Raw genomic sequence first — 14,796 nt, forward strand, 5'->3', positions numbered from 1 at the left:
TGCCCGCTTGGTCGGCGCTATTGTCAAGGTCAGTATATTAGGTGCGAGGTGATCAGCCTGTCCAAGATGTCCTCGGGACTCCGGTCTATGTTTGCGCGAGAGAGAGGAAGCAATCTCGTGAACAAATAATGTTCCAAGTATTGCTAAACTGGACCGCATTAACAGCCATCGCATTCTCCCGCCGGCAAGCTGGGTCGTCTGGAACTTCTCTCCCAAGTACCGCCAATGCCTGACACTGCCGCATCGTATTGGGATCAGCGGCCACCACAGAGGGCAAACAGTGATGTTGAGCTTTCTGCCCACCAAGGACCACGCAGAAGGTGATAGTCCCATTGGCACGGGAGCCACCTTCCCATAGTAACTCTTGGGTACCAGCCACGTTGGTCTATTGAGAATAGGACTGGTCCTTCCTTCTGACATACCGCTGCTTCTGCATCATACTTATTGTTCCCATGCATCTGACTGCTGTGTCCCGGGAGTGTATAAATGCCACGACTGTGCTTCAGGGTGAACCACTGGCAGTCCTGCCAGCTACCTCAGCATGGAACCTGCTCAAATATCGGAGATTCGTCTTCGTAAACACACTGCCGCATTCGTCATCTGCTACGAAGTCGGCCGTTCGGTTTGGCATCCGGGAACGGTTGTTGGAAAATTTAACCAACCGACATACACAAAAACAGTTGGCTTGGGATGGCGATTCGCTTTTGCATGCGGCCTATACTCGAGCAATGACCTCTACCCCATAGACATTTACTTCCAGCACCAGGGTGTCGCGGTCGGTTCGACACTTCGTAGTCTGGAGGTCGTAGCCATCTTCAATAAGGCACGAAGAACGATTCTACAGGACTGGCCCATCAAGAGTGAAAGCGCAGATATACCTAAAGTCTGCACTTATCAGCCAGATTTCGCGATACCCAGCAACGCTAAGGAAGGGACAAAATTTCCGGTGATCTTCTCGTTCACTGTGACGTACGCTGTAGAAGATACGCAGGAAATAAGCTGCACGCTGGGGCATTCACTGTCTAGCGGTCTGTTCGCGGACACCAGATTCTTTGCGTATTCCATTCGCAGGCCCTCTGGTGGGGTACGGAGACCCCTTCCTCTCTTTGCAAACGGAGCGCTGCTGAAGGCGAAGTCAGCTTACTTCGTGGCCTGTGAGTGGGCTCACTATCACTTGGAACGCGCTACTCACAAGCTGCCATATTACGCAGTGCTCTCCAATAATGGCTTCTCCGAGTCCAAATCTGCAACTCTGGACGACACATTTCCCGCGGGCGAAGAGAGCGAAATCCTTGACTATGACTATGAATCCGATAGCGATCTGTCGGAGGCAGCGGATCTCGCAGACGTTGCGGAGTCTGATGGCTCCGACAAGACCCATAGCGAACCACGCCTGGATCATGTTGTCCAGTCTCAACGGAAGGGATTTGGTCAAACGATTGTAGTGAAGGACGTTGCTTACTCGACGTGCGTCTCTCGCCCGAGGCAGGGAGCGCTACCTGATAGCCCTTCTCCTGCAGATTAAAAGCGCTCATAATGTACCTGTACACGGGAAAGATTCTCTTCTCGCCTCTCAAGTCGTCTGGAGCCGAGTGGAGCAACAAGGCGAAAGCTGGCATTCACTGTTCCCCCAAGTCAATGTATCGACTGGCTGACAAGGTCAGTAAGGGATGCGCACCGTGCTTCACAGGATAATTACGAACTGAGAACCTACAGATCGGCCTCGTCCATTTGAAGCAGAAATCACGCGAAGCTATCCGAGCGGGCCTATCGGAGTCGAACATTCTGCAGGAAGCCGTATCCGGTTTCACCTCCAGGTGGGTATTCCCGACGCAATAGACCCATCTTACCGCTGAGCTATCCTTCAAAGATATGATGAAATAGAGGCCATGGAGAAGGCGATCTTACTCAAGAATTGCCGCTCACCTGGTGTGAAAGCAGCCATGCCTGATATAATGAAGAGGGCAATCGCAGATGGCGAACTGTCCAGCGCCCAGGGCATCATTACCGTTCTCGTAGAACGGCTGATGATAAAGGAATGAGCATGAGCACCCAAGTCTCGTGCGAGTGCTTTCGAACTAATCATCATACGAGAGTCTTGGACTTGTATTTTTGCGCCATTCGTCTCAGCAGTATTCCGGATAGAACTATCGCTTTGACGGCTGCTGTACTGAAGTTAGTTCATGGCTCCTGTACACACGTCTGTCTTAGTGCATGTAACAGTAATCCCAAAATTGAACGCGCCTTACCTGGCTCTAGCCATGTATCTATCCCTTCACCGCCTCGGACGACTATAAGAACCCAGTTACCTTGATGGTATGTTTTCATCTTTTCATAGCGTTACTAGTCGATGTTTTTCTGGTGCGGCTGATTATAGAAAACATACCGGGTGTTGACGATTCAGGGATGCGAATACGACAACGACCGACACGATCGGCCGTTATTGAAGAGGCTGACTCCGCAACGTCAATCCGAGCGGATCAAGCGAGCTCTGACCTCCGGTGGAAAGTCAGACCCGCGCGGGACGCACACGGTAGGTATGCTAGACCGCAGGCCCCCGTAGCTGATGTGGAGTTCTGTGACCGTCTGCGCCAAGCGTGAGCGTACGTGTGGGCACGCCCCTCCTGGTCTGATGAGAGGGCTCCGAGCGTATATCACGAACGAATGGGAGACGACTGACCCGCTCTTTCTTGCGTATCTCTGAATACAACTCGAGATTATTCTCCGGGGAGTAGCTTTCAATGGCAACCTGTGCAGATGCGTAGGCAGGTACCAAAGTAAGACAATAGGACACAGTGAAATTTCCGTCAACACTCGCTGAAATAGACCGCCTAAATATCACCTCTCTTAAAGCTACCGCGCACGTCCTAATGCGAGGCTGGCTTGAGCGACGGATGGAAGGACTATATCCCGGCCCGGTCAGGACTAGCCTGCATGGTCACCTACGTCGGAGGGGTTCGAGCGCTACGAGGCCCTGCGATGATTGTGTGCCACAGAGAGATGGGTTGGATGCCGAACCTTTCGGAGAGTACAAGGATCCTGACAGATGTGATCCCGAGCTCTCTCAGAGACTGTAACTGGTTGATTGGGTTGGGCAAGAAAGGATCCGTACTCTACATATGTCACGCATACCCCCGCAGGGGATTGCCACAGGAATATAGCTGCTGGAATCATTATCCCGAGTATCTGTCAAAAATCTTGATGTGACTTTGCCTTGGATAGACACTCAAACGACTGGCATAGAAAATGAGGACTATAGGCCGACTATACAGGGGGTAGAAGTGAGAGCGGCATATCTGGCCGGCGTGGTGTTGAATCAACGGCACCTTATGAAAACAACAGAGACGGCAACGAATGCGGCGAGAGGAGTATATACTTGCAGGCTTGGCAGAACATGCCATGTGCACAGCCCCTCAAGTCGAGTCCAGTGATCAACTATCAATTAAAGGACGACTCGAGCGGAATGTCTTACTGTACTGCAGGCGATCGCTGCTGCTGAATACCTTGAAAATAGGAGAAAATAGTGAAACATGGGAGGCAGAACTGAGTGGAGGACGCAGGATACTACGATCGAGGCAAGTATTGGTATTGATGGGAGTGACGTGACAGGAGTGCCGAAGAGCGGGATCACAGATATTTTAGCAGACGCAGGACAGAATGGGCAGCCCATTCACCGGCGGTTCTGCGCCCTTCCACGCCAGGCTGCCATATCTTTATTATACCCTCGACTCTGTCCATTCCTTTCTGTGCCTCCGTCCCCGCCGCCATGCCTGGCCTCCTCCGCGCTCCCACCCGCCTCTCCGGCCGCGACGCCTTCCTCATCCTCCTCGGCGCATTCACCATGCACATCCTCTCCATCCTCTCCGGCGGCTTCAACGACGGCACCAAGAACGAGATCGTCGTCAGCACACACTTTAACTCGACATGGCAGGTCCACGACAAGGATCTGCGATTTGACGAGCCAGAGCCGCAGCAGGCCCTCGACGAGCAGCTCCGAGTTATCGAGACGGACACTCGGACGAAGGATTCACCTCTCTCTGACACTGAGCCCAAGCCCGAGACGGAGAAGAAGACAGCTGACGTCTCCAAGGCGTCTTCTCTGCCGGCCACGACGCTTGCGCACCACGCGCCGGGCTGGACCATCTTCCACGACGTTTACATGTCCAACGGCACCCTCTTTGTCGTCACTGACGACGACCCCTCCGACTTCCCAGACCCCATCTACATTACTTCAACAGGTCTTCCTGCCGTCAACTCGGAGGAGAACATCCGCGCAAGACTGCCGACCAAGTACGAGCTAGACTTCATATCTACCTCCGAAGCGCAGAAGCGATGGGGGAAGAGAGCAGGCGAGGCAGAGAACCGGGTGTGGACAGTCCAAGGCAACACAGTATGTATCACATCGCCCCGATCACCTCTCTCGGGCTCAACTTGACGCTCGTAGGTGCTGTTCAACGACCCGGGATCACAATGTAAGCGCTTTTCATATCATTTATCTATCCCCTTCGCACCCCATTTCTACACTGCCACCAATGCATCTACCCCACTTCCAACGAGCATGCCGTCAGCCTCAGCTGTGCAGCCTTCTCTCCCGCCCACTGAACGGTCTAGCTCAGGTCACTCTGGACCGTGTTCTATATCTGCCACAACCTCTTCCGTTGCTCCGTCCAAGTGGCTGCGTAGATACTGTCCCCATCGGGAAATCCCCTCTTTAATCCAAACCTTCGCCCCTCCCTTCACATTCACCCGCTAAACACTACATACACGTTGCTGACCGTCCTATGCAGTCCTCGATCACTACTACCACTTCGTCGCCGAACTGATGTTCGGCACCTGGGCCTTCTGGTCAGGTGCCCAGTCCCAATACGAAGCCCCGCGGAACCGCGACTCGCCTATCTCGAACCTCTTCCTCGGCTCTCCCTCATCCTCATTCTCGTCTACATCCTCGCCCTCCTCCAAGTCCGATCCCTCCATCCCCATCTTCGACCGCGCGATCTTCTCCCACGCCCTCTCCTCGCAATGGCGCGACCGCCCGGGCTTCAACTCCTACTTCCTGCGCGCCGCCTTCCCCTCGCTGACCGTCGAAGTCCAGGAAGACTGGGAGGACCGCATCAGGAGCACGCAGCCGCTGCGCGCCGGCGCGCTCTCGCCGTCGAGCGCGGCGCCGGACGCGCTGCTCGGCCGCGCGTACCACTTCCCCACGCTGATGCTCGTCGACCGCAGCGCGGCGTTCAAGGGCCGCATCTGCGGCGGCATGAACCAGCGCACGGCGGCCGAGGCGTACTACTACATGCGCGACCGCGGGCTGCTCCGGCTCAGCGGGCTCGAGTACGACTTTGCCTCGGAGACGCCCAAGTACGCGGCGCCGAAGGAGGGCGGGGCGTGGTGGGAGGATGTGCGGAAACGGGTGGTGCAGTATGCGGGTGCCGGTGCGCCGGAGCATCGCGAGCTGCTGAGCAGCGAGAAGGGGGATATCGTGATTACGTATATCTCGCGCCAGGGCGTGCGGAGGCGGTTGTTGGAACCCGACCATGAGGGCTTGGTAGCGGCGCTCAAGGAGCTTGTGCAGAGGAAGAATGCGGAGGGCGGACGGAAGTGGGAGGTGAATGTCGTGCAGGCGGAGAAGCTGGACCGGGACGAGCAGGTTAGGCTAGCGAGTCGGACCACGGTGAGTGTTTGGTTGGTAGTTGGGCTGGGGCGATGGGCTGATTTTTGGTGTGTATAGGTGATGCTGGGCGTGCACGGCAATGGCCTCTCGCACCTCATCCTCATGCCGGTATCGGAGCGGTCGACAGTGGTCGAGATCTTCTACCCGCAAGGGTTCGCGCACGACTACGAGTGGACTTCAAGGGCGCTCGGACACAGGCATTTCGCTGTCTGGAACGACACGTAGGTGTTCTGTTTGCCCGTTCTGGTATGTGGGCTGACGGAAGGCTTCCTGCAGCGGGTATACGTGGCCGAACCAGCCGAAGGTCGACTACCCAGAGGGATTTCAGGGCACGGAGATCCCAGTGCATGGGCCTTCGGTGGCGAAGTTGATTGAAGACAGGATCGAGGGGCGCATTCCCTAGGTTATTTGCTCGGCTACTCGACATCACGCCATCCGACTTGCGATGCCCTCGACATGACCCGTTCACGACGGCAAAATGTGCACACCCCCCTCCCCCGGCCTTCGGAGCTCGTTCTCATTCAGGACAACCTGTTTATTTATTTGTTCTTCTCTTCTTCGGTGTACTTACTGGACCCTGGCTCGCTCTCGCTCCCTCACTCACGCTCGTTCATCAATACCGTCTGCTTATAATCCGCTACCGCCTGGACTGTAACCTGTCTTGCGCTGGCTTGCTTGCTTTCTGAACCTTTCCCGTCTGTCATTGGTTTTACTATAGGGTCCCCGGCGGGTTGTAGGATATCATACGGTCATGTGTAAATGTAAGTATCAAATAGTAGCATCTATAAACTTCTCGAACCTATGGCTGGATGGTGTGATCGTAGGTCGGTGGAATCGTCGGGGTGTTCCTTGGTATGCACTGTGCCGGATAGAAGAGAAATTATGCCCATCACTCGCAATAGCCGTGAGACGCCTTCACCTACACTTCACTGTAGCTTTAAGCGCTCAGGGAAGCAATGACACTGTCAGCCAATCAGCGTCCGGCGCTTCCTCGAAGTACAATCGGCGGGTGTAAGGGAGATACCTTATACTGCTTCATTCTGTAGTATCCGTGAGTAACGTATGAAGGCCTTTCCCCTCAACTTTAAATGTCAGAAACCTTGCGATTCCAATATTAATTACTAGTGCTTACACCGTCGTAACCAGTAAACTAGTAATGGGTGAACGCTGGTCTCACAGTCTCACCAGATATCAGTGGGAGCCGCACTTGCTCGGTGGAAAATTGGAGATGTGAAGAGTCTGAGAGTTGTTTTGTTCGAGATCGATGAGTATTATATGCACATCCACCTGTAAACGACAGAGGTTGATACATGGATCCGAGAGAAGGCAATTTCCATTTCGCTGGACGCCCGACTAGTACTAGTATCGCGGAATGCAAGGCGAGAAATACAAGGTCACTCTGTGCCAAGGTGGAAACGGTACGCGAAACAGGAACCATCTTGCTCACCGGCGTTTATGCTCGCTGTCAAGACTCGGCATTGGGCAGCAAGTCGAGTGTCCAAGCGCGAGACCCGGTGGGGAAGACTCGGAGGCGCATGGAAAAGCGCCGCAGGGCAGCTTCCGTCGGGCAGTGTACGGTCACCCGACGTCTGGTCGGACCATTCGCTGAGCTATGCAACAGCGGTGAAGCCAACTTGCCGGCGAGAATATAGCCCGGCTGTATGGCGGCTATGAGGGGCGGTGCAATATCGGTACGGATGCGCGGATCGTATTAACGAGGGAGCTTCACCCCGCGACAACGAGACCCCCCTACACAGCGCCGTCTCTGACCTCCGTACAAGTCAGACCGGAGTCGGACTATCCGGAAGGCTGAAAGGGGACGCGTATGATCATGAATGTTGGACCTCTAATACTATCCCTCGGTCATCGACCGAGCTCGTCCGCCACCATTTGATCGGCGATGTGGACGGAGACAATTAAGTAGCCGGAGCATAGGTCTTGACTGGAAGAGCATGGCAGCATACCTCGACGGAACAATCGTAGGGGTGGCGAACATCCATTCAGGGCTAAGTGCTTCATATAAGCAGTGAAGGCGGCGGACACTAGAGCGAAGCTCGCACTGTCCGGTGCATATCTGGAGCGTCTGCACTGCAGATGGCTCGAGTTATTATGGGAATAGTGCGAGCTCCGCTGTAGCCTTAACATGCCATAGCACGCCCTACTTAGCTTGGTACCAGTGGGCTGATGGATAGTATTAAAACGAGGAGGTGCAGTGATATGACGTCGATGCCTGAGAACGCGCGCAGCGCTAAGAGGAGTCGCTGCCCGACGGGGAGGAAACAAGTCGTGATGGCCGCGCAGATGACCAGAGGCTGCGAGAATGACTGAATAGACCGGCAGAGGCGAGCGTCGAGTATCGTCCCGCCTCGTTAGTCGGGCGTTATATAGGCCAGCCGTTAGAACGAAGGTACGGGCGTTAGAGCAAGCGAACGGCGGAAGTCATGGTGATGTTCCAAGGTCGGTTGCATCGGGGTAGCTCGAAGGCAGCCATCCTCACCAAGACTAAAGGTGCGCAAGTGCAGCTTCAGCTCAATTATCAGAATATATACCAGCTTCCTGTACGCTCATACGAAGGGCTATGAAGATCGAGGTCACCTTAATTTGACCACTGGCGTGTCTTATAATTAATAGACCGGTATATAGTAAGGCGGTGGGTATTGTTGATGGATACTTTGGGTTCGGGGGTGGCTGATGGGGACGAAAGCCTCATCGCGCAGGGTCAGCAGACGATGGGAGCTGTCAAAGATACACTGCATGTAGGGCCTTGTACTTACGAGAATCGAAGATCCCCGCTATCTCCTGCGCCACCGAACCTTAAGTGAACTCTAAGTGGAGCAGTCGCACTCACAACAGCGGGACGGAGGGGCACATCGGGCACCGGAATTAGATATGAATTAGATATGAAGGGACATAGGGATATTAGGCCTACGATGAAGTGATAACTCCGGGCTGGATGATCCCCAGGCTTGACGGTAACAACTCTGTATAGGGTTGTAGTATCGGCTTCTTGATCACTTACAGACATGAAGAGCTTCTTCCTTGGTCACCGGATGTTACGTACGAGTGACTGAGAGATATATGAGAAAGAGCAGCGATTTATCAGCTTGTTCAGTATTCTAAGCACGCCTTCTTACAATACAAATAGCAATCGCGCTCGACGAGAATGGTACTACCTTACCAATGCTTAGGCTGATAATGACGCCCTACTTGCGAAGTCGAAGAGGACAAAGACAAGCTCACAGGAACCAGAACACACAGAACCAATCAACGTTGGCAGTGATCGAAGTGTGGAGCCCCGCGCAGAACATCCATACCCCGGCGAAACAGGAGGGCGGGGTCGTCTAGAAATGATCTGCCCTGCAACGCCCGACGCCCAACCCGATCCAGAAAGGCCGCGCTGAATGGAATTGAGACTGGCAGGAACAGGGAAACTTGGAGGAACGCAGATCACTAAAAATTTCGACAGGCACAGGCGCAGATGGAGGGGCCTTGCGCTGCGCTAGAAGGTGAGTGTCGTAGTTTCGGAACAAAGGAGGATTTGTGTCTGCATGGTCTTTCGTGCGCTTGAATGAAGAGACGGACCGGCATGACGTTGAGCAAGAGCCGTGTCGGACGGGAATGGGAAAAGTCGGCGCCACCGCACATCGTCACGAATGGTGTGGGCGTCGCTGGATGAGATGGCTACAAGATCCGATTGCACGACGCCGGACGAGTGCCAAAAACGGCGCAGCGTGCCTGGAGAATCGGATGGTCCGGCACAATCACGTGCAGGCACTTGGCAAATCAATCGACGAGAGAAGAAAACTCTGCGGTGGGGCCTCCTTATCAGACACGATTGAAGTTTGTACGGGACGATGTAATACTGGTATGTGAGCGTCAACGTCGTGTTGGGCGACGAGCAAGGGCAAACCAGTGGTTGAGTGACGCAGCCAGGGTTAGGAGCGCGAGTTACTCCACGGCGTTCAGTAGGATGAGTGGACGGATTAGGAAGCGTTCCCCAGACTCGGCACACGTCGGGTAATCCTGTATTTGATATCGAATCCGGGGCCGAGTGCCGGAGACAGTAAGAACCGTCTGGGGCTACGCCCGCACGTTACCGCTGTTTCGGGTCGTACGATAAGTGGAAGAGAGGGGAGGAGGGCGAGTGCATTCCGACCGATTTTTGTGAGGTTTTCTGTAGGTTTTGTGGACGCGATACTACTGTAGCACGAGAGGCGCGGGGGACGCGGAATGGGCGGAGAAACAATTGGGCAGAGAAATGATACGGCAGGGCGCCCATGGGGGAACCCCAGATGCGTCACCTGATGAAACGCGCAGGCGACACTCCACATCCGGTTCCTCGGCGCGATTGTCCATCAATCGCAAGCAGCCTTTGGCGACCGTACCGCTATAAAAATGCGCGCGTATCTTCTCCGCAAACCGTTCCCTCCTCTCCGCACTCCTCTTGCGACCATGGCTGGGGTATCCAACGACTTCAACGAAAAGGCTTCCATCGACAAGAGCGACTCTATTTCTTCCGTCGCCCCCGCTCGCAAACAACACAAGAATGCCCTTCAAGTTGAAAACGTTAACGCCAAGCTCGCCAACCCCCTCGATGGCGTTCCCGCCGAGCAGCTTATGGCAGACGCGGACGAGTTTGCAAAGTCCCATGGCTTAGGCCACATGTCCACCGAGTTCCAGAAGGGGGCCTTGATTGCTCAGAACCCTTCCGGTTTTGAGGCATTGACCCAGTTGACGGAAGAGGACAAGGCTATTTTGCGGAGGGAGGTCACCCACAAGTGGGATCAGCCCGCGCAGCTTTACTATCTGGTCATCTTATGTTCAGTCGCCGCCGCCGTGCAAGGAGTACGTGTTTGTCTTCTGTTTCCTTCACAACTCTTAACCCTAGTCGGCAGATGGACGAATCCGTTATCAACGGCGCGAACTTGTTCTTTGCACCGCAATTCGGCATCGACCCCAATACCTCCACCGGGGATGCGGGCCGGAACCAGTGGCTGCTCGGTCTTGTCAATTCGGCACCATACGTGGGTCTGTTCGGATCTTTACAACGTTCAATGATACTGAATATTGGGTCTCTCACAGCTTTGCTGCGCCGTTCTTGGCTGCTGGCTCACGGATCCTCTCAACCAGTGGTTCGGTCGCCGAGGCACGATCTTCATCGCCGCCGTTTTCTCCTTCGTCACATGCATCTGGCAAGGTGCTACCAACTCGTGGGAGCACTTGTTCGTCGCTCGCCTGGTCCTTGGTCTCGGCATTGGTCCCAAGTCGACCACCGTCCCTGTCTATGCTGCAGAGTGTACGCCCGCTACCATCCGTGGTGGTCTCGTCATGATGTGGCAGATGTGGACTGCTTTCGGTATCATGATCGGTTATGTCATGGATCTTGCTTTCCTCCACGTCCGCTCGTCCGAGGTACGCGGTCTGAATTGGCGTCTCATGCTGGGTAGTGTAAGTGCTTCTGTCTCCATTCGTCTGAATCAAGGCACTTAGTTTCGTTCGTATAGGCTGGTGTCCCCGCTCTGTTCTTGGCTATCCAAGTCTTCCTATGCCCGGAGTCGCCTCGTTGGCTAATGGGCAAAGGCCGCTACGAGGAGGCGTACAAGTCGTTGGCCCGGCTGCGTCGCCATCCGCTCCAGGCCGCTCGTGACATGTACTACATCCACGTCCTTCTCGAAGCTGAGCGCGAGATCAGCTCGGGACGCAACAGGTATCTCGAGATGTTCACCATCCCTCGTAACCGCCGCGCCGCTCTCGCCTCGTGGATCGTCATGTTCATGCAGCAATTCTGCGGTGTCAACGTCATCGCCTACTACTCTTCGTCCATCTTCGCCGACTCTGGCTTCAGCGAGCAGTCTGCCCTGGCCGCATCGCTCGGGTTCGGTATCCTGAACTGGCTGTTCGCGATACCGGCTGTCTACACCATTGACACGTTCGGTCGGAGGAATTTGCTATTGACGACTTTCCCCGCCATGTCTGCATGCTTGCTGCTGACTGGGTTCGCATTGTAAGTGAACCCCTGCCCTCTGTTTGGGCTTACCGCTCATCGTTCCGCATAGCTGGATTCCTGGGACCGAAGCCCGTATCGGTGTAGTTGCCCTCGGCATCTATCTCTTCGCCATCTTCTATTCCCCAGGAGAAGGTCCAGTACCTTTCACTGTGAGTGTCCATCTCCTGGTTTGTTACGAGCGCTCTATCTAACCCGCCGTTTTTCAGTACTCTGCCGAGGCGTTCCCCCTGTACATCCGTGAAATCGGAATGTCGTTCGCAGTCGCCACGACGTGGTTCTTCAACTTCGTCCTCGCCATCACTTGGCCGCGGTTGCAGGGTGCGTTTAAGCCGCAGGGTGCTTTCGGTTGGTACGCGGGATGGAACATCATTGGCTTCTTCGCCGTGTTACTGTTCATGCCCGAGACCAAGGCGCTGTCGCTCGAGGAGCTGGACATGGTCTTCTCCGTGCCTACCACCCGCCATGCGTCTTACCAACTCAAGGCCTTCTTCCACAACTTCCGCAGATGGGTGCTCCGCCAGAAGATCGAGCAGCTGCCTCCGCTGTACGACTTCGAGGGTGAGATTGGGGAGAAGCACTATGCGCCTGGAGGAGCAGGGCACTAAACTCCTTTCTACAAGGAGGTGTTACGTTGTGATGTTTTCAGGATGTTGTCTGTGTTAATGATTAGCGCTACGACCACTTGTATTTTTTAGATGACCACGCTGCATCTTGTTATCCAGCTATACCATACGTAATTTATCATTACAACCTCACGCAGATATGAATCTGAATCTACAGTTTCGAGTGACGTTGAGTGTGCTCTGGGCTATCCACAACATACATCAACCGTCATGATATGATCGTGAGGCAGGCTCGGGATTATCCGCGACTGCGATTGGCTGGGAAAGGCAGAGTCGCAGGAAGCTGCGTACAGACTTAGTTCGGACAGCACGTCTCTTCGTCTCACTGAGCCATGACACAAGCTAGCGTGCTTCAGTACGAAGCACCATGTAAGTACGCAATGTCCTGCACGTCCGCCAGGCATCCATTCACCGTCTCCCAGGGCCCGTATTCGCGCTGGACTGGTGCAAGACCCCCGCGCCCGGCCAGCAGCATCGCCCGCGATCGTCCTTCCGCCTCGGCGTCGGCTCGTTCACAGAGGACTACCGCAATCGCATCGCGGTCATCGGGCTGCAGGACGAACGGGTCCTCGTCGAGGATGACTACACCGACTACTCGGACTTTACGATACTCGCGGAGGCGCACCACGGGTATCCAGCCACATGTTTGCAATGGCAGCCCGCGTCGTCCGTGCAGTACCCGTTGAGCTGTAGGGGTTCTGGGACAGAGCTGCTGGCGACGACGGGGGATGCGCTGAGGGTGTGGGAGTATGCGGGGGAGAGCGCGCCGATGGTGTCCGGGTATGTAGGTCGGCCGGCGGGCTCGTCTAATCGGTTGACATTGAAGACCGTTCTGCCTGGGGTGAGTCCCCTCTTGTTCCTGTTTGACTTGAAGTACTCATTCGCCGGGACTGCGCGCAATAGAACAAAGTCCAGAGCCAGAATAATGCCCCGCTTACGTCCTTTTCCTGGAACGAGAAAGACCCAGCACGCATCGTGACCTCATCTATAGACACGACGTGCACAGTGTGGAACATCGACACATCGACGGCGCTCACGCAGCTGATCGCGCACGACCGCGAGGTCTACGACGTCGCGTGGCTGCCGGGCTCCGTGGAGATCTTCGTCTCGGTCGGCGCGGATGGCAGCCTGCGCGCGTTCGACCTGCGCAGTCTCGAGCACTCGACTATCCTCTACGAGACGCCTGCCCCGAAGAACGTCCCTCCTCCGTCGAATTCGCCGTCGAATTCTGCGCGCCCGCCCACGTCGCCTTTGCTGCGGATATGCTTCAACCCCGCAGACTCCAATTATATGGCTACGTTCCATATGGACGGGTCAGAGGTTCAGGTGCTCGACATGCGCAGCCCTGGGCAGCCTGTTATGGAGCTGAAGGCTCATAGAGCGCAGATTAACGGGTTGGGCTGGAGCACATCCGACACGCCTATGCTCGCCACAGCTGGTATGCACCTCCATCTGTGCCTTTTCGTCCCTCGGACTGACCCTCGCCTCGGCTGCAGGTGACGACTGCCAAGTCCTACTCTGGGATCTGTCCAGTTATATGCAGCTATCCGGATCCGCCTCGCGATCACGCATGAACTCCCCGCGGCCTGACGCCAAAAAACAAGTAGTCACTGACCCTGTCATGGCGTACTCAGCCTCTGCAGAGGTGACAAGTTTGGCGTGGTCGCCGCAGATAGGCGGCATGTCCATGAACACTGGACAATCGGTTGGGCCTGGCGAATGGCTAGCTATCACCTCGGGCAAGTCCATAAAAGCGTTGAAGGTGTAGTGCCGCTCTGCGCCTGCTATTTAGGGTCAACGGTTTAGCGGGGCCAGTCTCTAACCTCGATACGGGCTTTGTCCGGGCGGTACCTTGCGGTGGACACCTTGTTCCCCGCTTGGGTACATAGCTGAGCGATCCGTTCGCGCTAAACGTTGGCGTTATCTCCTTGGTGGCTGTGGCGAAGATATACCTTGCCTTGCCATCCTGAGGCTGAAGGATCGAGGCTGGTCGACTGAACTCCGAGATCCCCAACACCTTCCAGTATCCCTTGGACATCGCTGTTATCCTCTTTTTTTGGGATGTAACGGTTGTATAATAGCTGTATTTGTGAAACCTCTGCATCAAGTCGGTATATGGAGTAGACACCCGAATCTCTCGGATACCAAGGCAGTGTTCCATCCGTGCGCGATAGGGCAAAAGCCCCGGTGCCAAGGGGGGTTACTGAGCTTGCACCTGGTCGGCTCTCCACCTGGACCGATTCTTCGAGATTCGAGGCGCCTTGTAGGCTGTAACATAGAAATAATTCCTTCCCAGTCAACAAACCAGCTGGTTTTTCTGCAGCATATGTTAGGAATCTGTACTTCATTCTACGCCCAATTGATATGTCTATCTGAGAGCCGCAGCTGGTACATATCGGTTTTGTTATCAGGACGCTCCAGAGCCAGGCACCTCAATTTTCCTCACGAGATAGGGACCGCGTGGTTTATCCTGTCAAATCAGCCACAGAGCGCGGCAC

The 14,796-nt window shown here is 55.1% G+C and overlaps 4 protein-coding genes across 4 annotated transcripts; all 4 read left to right on the plus strand.

Moving 5' to 3' along the window:
* Positions 1-541: 541 nt before the first annotated feature.
* On the plus strand, positions 542-2,042 carry GLOTRDRAFT_127541 (uncharacterized protein; the record flags this gene model as incomplete). The annotated part of the gene is made up of 5 exons (XM_007866121.1): positions 542-1,154; positions 1,212-1,467; positions 1,521-1,659; positions 1,717-1,817; positions 1,871-2,042. The coding sequence occupies 5 exons, from the start codon at positions 542-544 to the stop codon at positions 2,040-2,042; spliced, it is 1,281 nt and encodes a 426-aa protein (XP_007864312.1).
* A 1,763-nt stretch (positions 2,043-3,805) lies between these two features.
* Positions 3,806-6,065, plus strand: GLOTRDRAFT_29291 (uncharacterized protein; the record flags this gene model as incomplete). Its single annotated transcript, XM_007865695.1, has 5 exons — positions 3,806-4,390; positions 4,445-4,472; positions 4,788-5,668; positions 5,726-5,889; positions 5,945-6,065. Coding segments are annotated over 5 exons (1,779 nt in total), but the record flags the coding sequence as incomplete, so codon positions are not given.
* Positions 6,066-10,089: 4,024 nt separating this feature from the next.
* GLOTRDRAFT_58351 (uncharacterized protein) lies at positions 10,090-12,505 on the plus strand. Its single transcript, XM_007866122.1, has 6 exons — positions 10,090-10,513; positions 10,564-10,692; positions 10,751-11,116; positions 11,173-11,672; positions 11,725-11,824; positions 11,882-12,505. Exons 1-6 carry the CDS (start codon positions 10,121-10,123, stop codon positions 12,278-12,280), a joined length of 1,887 nt encoding a protein of 628 aa, XP_007864313.1. The 5' UTR covers positions 10,090-10,120; the 3' UTR covers positions 12,281-12,505.
* A 125-nt stretch (positions 12,506-12,630) lies between these two features.
* Positions 12,631-14,438, plus strand: GLOTRDRAFT_137568 (WD40 repeat-like protein; the record flags this gene model as incomplete). Its single annotated transcript, XM_007866123.1, has 4 exons — positions 12,631-12,667; positions 12,721-13,139; positions 13,202-13,736; positions 13,795-14,438. The coding sequence occupies 4 exons, from the start codon at positions 12,631-12,633 to the stop codon at positions 14,064-14,066; spliced, it is 1,263 nt and encodes a 420-aa protein (XP_007864314.1). The 3' UTR covers positions 14,067-14,438.
* Between the last annotated feature and the right edge of the window lie 358 nt (positions 14,439-14,796).

Source organism: Gloeophyllum trabeum (assembly GCF_000344685.1).
Source record: "Gloeophyllum trabeum ATCC 11539 unplaced genomic scaffold GLOTRscaffold_00004, whole genome shotgun sequence".
NCBI classification, from domain to species: Eukaryota; Fungi; Basidiomycota; class Agaricomycetes; order Gloeophyllales; family Gloeophyllaceae; genus Gloeophyllum; species Gloeophyllum trabeum.

Coding starts and splice junctions, on each gene's coding strand:
- GLOTRDRAFT_58351 (XM_007866122.1), top strand. CDS start 10,121: ATGGCTGGGGTATCCAACGACTTCAACGAAAAGGCTTCCATCGACAAG. Junction 10,514..10,563: donor TCGCCGCCGCCGTGCAAGGA/GTACGTGTTTGT, acceptor CCTAGTCGGCAG/ATGGACGAATCCGTTATCAA. Junction 11,673..11,724: donor CTGCTGACTGGGTTCGCATT/GTAAGTGAACCC, acceptor CGTTCCGCATAG/CTGGATTCCTGGGACCGAAG.